Source organism: Spinacia oleracea, chromosome 6 (genome assembly GCF_020520425.1).
Source record: "Spinacia oleracea cultivar Varoflay chromosome 6, BTI_SOV_V1, whole genome shotgun sequence".
NCBI lineage: Eukaryota > Viridiplantae > Streptophyta > Magnoliopsida > Caryophyllales > Amaranthaceae > Spinacia > Spinacia oleracea.
This window is the reverse complement of record NC_079492.1, coordinates 467479-473160: the sequence shown is the minus strand read 5'-3', so window position 1 is coordinate 473160 and position 5682 is coordinate 467479. Positions and strand designations below refer to the sequence as shown.

Genomic DNA, 5682 nt, shown 5'->3' with positions numbered 1-5682 from the left:
TACATTGTATTTGCGTTATTGTTCAAAATAAATAATAAGGGACCTGTCCCGTGCCATCTATACCTGAACATAGGCTCGGAGAAAGTCTTTGTTGCCTATGGTACCATATGTCCAGAGTTGCTCCTTGATCACCACAACGACGTCACGTCCGATAACGTGAAAGTGAGCGTTGATGATTTTGAGCCCGCGTACAAAGAAGCTCCCGTCCCCGTGCCTTCTCAATATATTAAGAAACTTGCTCAAGCTCATGGTACCTTCACTCAGTGGCCAAAGCATTTTGTGTCGCTTACGAATGAGGAGGTAACTAACATATGCATGATAATTTGAAGTAGAACTATTATACCATGTATGCTCACTAATATGTATATCGTTATTTGAAAATCATACCTCAGGTAAACAAGCCTACAAGTAAAGAGCCTAAAGGGAAAGGGAACAAAGGGAAAGAGATAGTGGTTGGGGGAAGTGGAACAAAAGCGTCCAACACTAAATCAAAAACCTATTTCCTTGAAAATTATAAAGTGCAAAATTTGAGTGGTAAGTGCAATGTGATGAAAACTATGATGTTGGGATTAAAAGAAGGGGAGCATGTTAAGGTACATTGCACTAAAAGGACATTCAATATGGAAAAGGACTTTGAAATTAGTGTCACCGTTGAAGACACCGATCAACTTCTCTCGGGAGCATGGCTCAATATATCAATAATACAAGTTTTTGCTACGTGAGTTACCTAAATTCATATTTTGCCCCTAAATTTGATTTTTATGATTGTCTTAACGTTCTTACACTCTATATTATAGGGCTTTGAGTGAGTTGTGTTTTCACGATGATTGTCACCCCAATAGTATTGGATTCATGTGCCCGGAGATGATCTCGGCCACCATGTTAAAGTCCGATGCAGATCGAATTCTATTGTACATGACGAGGTCCATGAGTGCACTTAGTTCTAAGACATTCATCTTATGTCCATACTACGAAAAGTATGAAAATTACTTTGAACTTCGTTTTTAATTGATTGTTATAAATTTAACTTTTTTTTTTCTAACTACATACGTTTATTGTTTGTATGTAGGAGTCACTGGATGCTTTTAGTTCTTTGCTTGTCTAAACGTGAGGTCTACATATTTGATTCTCAACAGAAGAAGAGAAATTTGATGATTAAGGAGCCACTAAACAAGTAAGTAAAGTATGCATATGAAAATGCCATTTTTGCCTAAATTTTTGCCTTAGGTTCTTTAGTTCAAAGTTGGGTTCGAAAACATCATTTTTGCCTAAAAATGACCTAGGACGACCCAATTAGCCTTAAATGTGAAATAATAGATTGTAAAGGGACTTAGAAAGTTATAACTATGCATATGAGACGTGTAATAAGTTTGAAAACATTCCTTAGGTTCTTTGGTTCAAAGTTGGGTTCGAAAACATCATTTTTGCCTAAAAATGACCTAGGACGACCCAATTAGCCTTAAATGTGAAATAATAGATTGTAAAGGGACTTAGAAAGTTATAACTATGCATATGAGACGTGTAATAAGTTTGAAAACATTCCATAGGTTCTTTGGTTCAAAGTTGGGTTCGAAAACATCATTTTTGCCTAAAAATGACCTAGGACGACCCAAATAGCCTTAAATGTGAAATAATAGATTGTAAAGGGACTTAGAAAGTTATAACTATGCATATGAGACGTGTAATAAGTTTGAAAACATTCCTTAGGTTCTTTGGTTCAAAGTTGGGTTCGAAAACATCATTTTTGCCTAAAAATGACCTAGGACGACCCAATTAGCCTTAAATGTGAAATAATAGATTGTAAAGGGACTTAGAAAGTTATAACTATGCATATGAGACGTGTAATAAGTTTGAAAACATTCCTTAGGTTCTTTGGTTCAAAGTTGGGTTCGAAAACATCATTTTTGCCTAAAAATGACCTAGGACGACCCAAATAGCCTTAAATGTGAAATAATAGATTGTAAAAGGCCTTAGAAAGTTATAACTATGCATATGAGACGTGTAATAAGTTTGAAAACATTACTTAGGTTCTTTGGTTCAAAGTTGGGTTCGAAAACATCATTTTTGCCTAAAAATGACCTAGGACGACCCAAATAGCCTTAAATGTGAAATAATAGATTGTAAAGGGCCTTACAAAGTTATAACTATTCATATGAGACGTGTAATAAGTTTGAAAACATTCCTTAGGTTCTTTGGTTCAAAGTTGGGTTCGAAAACATCATTTTTGCCTAAAAATGACCTAGGACGACCCAATTAGCCTTAAATGTGAAATAATAGATTGTAAAGGGACTTAGAAAGTTATAACTATGCATATGAGACGTGTAATAAGTTTGAAAACATTCCTTAGGTCCTTTGGTTCAAAGTTGGGTTCGAAAACATCATTTTTGCCTAAAAATGACCTAGGACGACCCAAATAGCCTTAAATGTGAAATAATAGATTGTAAAGGGCCTTACAAAGTTATAACTATGCATATGAGACGTGTAATAAGTTTGAAAACATTCCTTAGGTTCTTTGGTTCAAAGTTGGGTTCGAAAACATCATTTTTGCCTAAAAATGACCTAGGACGACCCAAATAGCCTTAAATGTGAAATAATAGATTGTAAAGGGCCTTACAAAGTTATAACTATGCATATGAGACGTGTAATAAGTTTGAAAACATTCCTTAGGTTCTTTGGTTCAAAGTTGGGTTCGAAAACATCATTTTTGCCTAAAAATGACCTAGGACGACCCAAATAGCCTTAAATGTGAAATAATAGATTGTAAAGGGCCTTACAAAGTTATAACTATTCATATGAGACGTGTAATAAGTTTGAAAACATTCCTTAGGTTTTTTGGTTCAAAGTTGGGTTCGAAAACATCATTTTTGCCTAAAAATGACCTAGGACGACCCAAATAGCCTTAAATGTGAAATAATAGATTGTAAAGGGCCTTACAAAGTTATAACTATGCATATGAGACGTGTAATAAGTTTGAAAACATTCCTTAGGTTCTTTGGTTCAAAGTTGGGTTCGAAAACATCATTTTTGCCTAAAAATGACCTAGGACGACCCAAATAGCCTTAAATGTAAAATAATAGATTGTAAAGGGCCTTACAAAGTTATAACTATGCATATGAGACGTGTAATAAGTTTGAAAACATTCCTTAGGTTCTTTGGTTCAAAGTTGGGTTCGAAAACATCATTTTTGCCTAAAAATGACCTAGGACGACCCAAATAGCCTTAAATGTGAAATAATAGATTGTAAAGGGCCTTACAAAGTTATAACTATGCATATGAGACGTGTAATAAGTTTGAAAACATTCCTTAGGTTCTTTGGTTCAAAGTTGGGTTCGAAAACATCATTTTTGCCTAAAAATGACCTAGAACGTACGACCCAATTAGCCTTAAATGTGACTACTACGTATATAATTGCATTTACATGTGTAAACAAAGTATATAATTGCACTTACATGTAAAATATTCTTTGCATTTACATGTGTAAACAAAGTATATATAATTGCATATTTTATCGAATGTGTAGTGCTTTTCGGAGTTACAAGAGACTAGGTGGACAATCTAAGGGAACTAAATTAACATGGATTCCAGCACAGGTATATATATATATATAATTAGTTTATTATTTACCTAAGAAATACGTTTTTCAAAATTATAACATACAATGTGATAGAAATTTTACTTGTGTTATTTATTTTAATGCATTTAGTGTGCTCAACAACCGGGATCACTAGATTGTGGCTACTACGTCATGCGTTTTATGTACGACATAATAATGAATCATGGTAATAGTCAAGATCTTACTAAGGTATGTTCTCATAAACTACGTACTTTATATAATAAATTGAAGTACACAAAACTATTATATTGATCAATCGTTGATAAATTGAATTATTTACACTTTTTTAGGATTTTTCAAGAACATTGCCTTATTCAGCGGAGGAGATTAATGAGGTGAAAGATTTTTGGGCAGATTACTTCATGAACAATGTCGAATTTTTAGCTTAATTTGTAATATGAACTTGATCTCTAGCTAGCTACGTACCTTTGTTGTAATAATTTTATGTTTGTTGTAACATGTTGGTTGATCGATCTATGACGAATTTAATTGCCTTTTATTGGGAACGTTAATTACGTTGTAAACTTTTGTGACAGGTATTAATTATAAATGTATTCCCGGTATTGGGAATGAACCGTCTAATTTCAAAGACGATCATGTCGGAATTTCCAACTAAAATATTAAAAAACGAATATTTTTTTTTTAAAAATAAGTCATTTGCAACGCACGTTAGCTCAATGTGCGAGGCAAATGACTTAATTTTTTGGCGCTAAAATTGTCATTTGCGTCGCACATTAAGCTATTGTGCGTGGCAAATGACTTTTTTTTTTGCGCCTAAAAGTCATTTGCGTCGCACATTTATCTAATGTGCGTTGCAAATAACTTTTCAACATGGTGCCTGAAAAGTCATTTGCAACGCACATTAGCTAAATGTGCGACGCAAATGAAACTTATTTGCGTCGCACATTTAGCTAATGTGCGTTGCAAATGACTTTTCAGGCATCATGTTGAAAAGTTATTTGCGTCGCACATTTGCTAAATGTGCGACGCAAATAAGGTTATTTGCGTCGCACAAATGTGCGACGCAAATGACTTTTAGTCATTTGCGTCGAGAGCTTTTGCCACGCACGATGTGCGACGCAAATATGCTTAAAAGTGCGATGCAAATGACCCTTTTTCCACTAGTGTTCGGCCGAACATAATGCAGGTTCGGCCAAACCTGGAAAGAAATAGGAGCAACTGATTGCGATGTTCGGTCGAACAATAGGGGAGGTTCGGCCGAACTTTTGTGAATGTTCGGCCGAACTCTGGGCTTAATTCTTCAGGCTGTCCTGCTTTGGTTCGGCTGAACACCTCTGAAGTTCGGCCGAACATCTTGAGTTTTTTTACTCCTTCCTTCCACTTCGAGCTTTCCTTGGATACCGTTGACTTCCATTGACTATTCCGTCCATTTCACTTGTTTTCCTACACATTAACAAACCCGTGAAAAGCAAAAGCTTGACAAAAATTAAGAAAAACAAGGCGAAAGGGCGGTAATTAGGAGAAACCGAGTCAACTAGCATGTAAGAGCAAAAGGACTAAAATGAGCATAAAAGGGGAGGAATACAAACAAAAACAAGAATAAAAAGATACAAAATACTATCCTAGGAGTGACATAAATGTCACTCATCAATCACATCACGGCCAAAACATCCAACAATTTCTTCTCAAACACTAAGATATCCTCATTCCATAGTGGTTCAATAACAGAACATCCAAATAAAGAAAACCACCCAAAATATTCACATCTTACAAAGTAATGGTACAATTATGAAAACCTTAATACTTTTACAACAAAATTTGAATAAAAATCAATCGACATCGATAATACACATACGACTATCCATATTCAGCCCTAACCACGTTGGTAAACAGTAGACCCGCGTTGGTCTACAGGTTAGAACCACGTCGGCCTACATGTTTGTAGAACAATGTTGGTCTATTAGTTTGTAGAACAACTTTGGTCTAAAAGTCTGTAGAACAACGTTGGTCTACAGTAGACCCGCATTGGTCTAAAGGTATGTAGAACAACGTTGGTCTACAAGTCTGTAGAACCACGATGGTCTACTTTAGACTAGCATTGGTCTACA

General features: G+C 35.2%; 1 protein-coding gene across 1 annotated transcript; it reads left to right on the top strand.

Moving 5' to 3' along the window:
• The first annotated feature begins 404 nt into the window (after nucleotides 1-404).
• Nucleotides 405-4187, top strand: LOC130462687 (ubiquitin-like-specific protease 1). Its single transcript, XM_056831456.1, has 6 exons — nucleotides 405-718; nucleotides 798-977; nucleotides 1070-1174; nucleotides 3521-3590; nucleotides 3704-3802; nucleotides 3904-4187. Exons 1-6 carry the CDS (start codon nucleotides 549-551, stop codon nucleotides 4000-4002), a joined length of 723 nt encoding a protein of 240 aa, XP_056687434.1. The 5' UTR covers nucleotides 405-548; the 3' UTR covers nucleotides 4003-4187.
• The last annotated feature ends 1495 nt before the right edge of the window (nucleotides 4188-5682 follow it).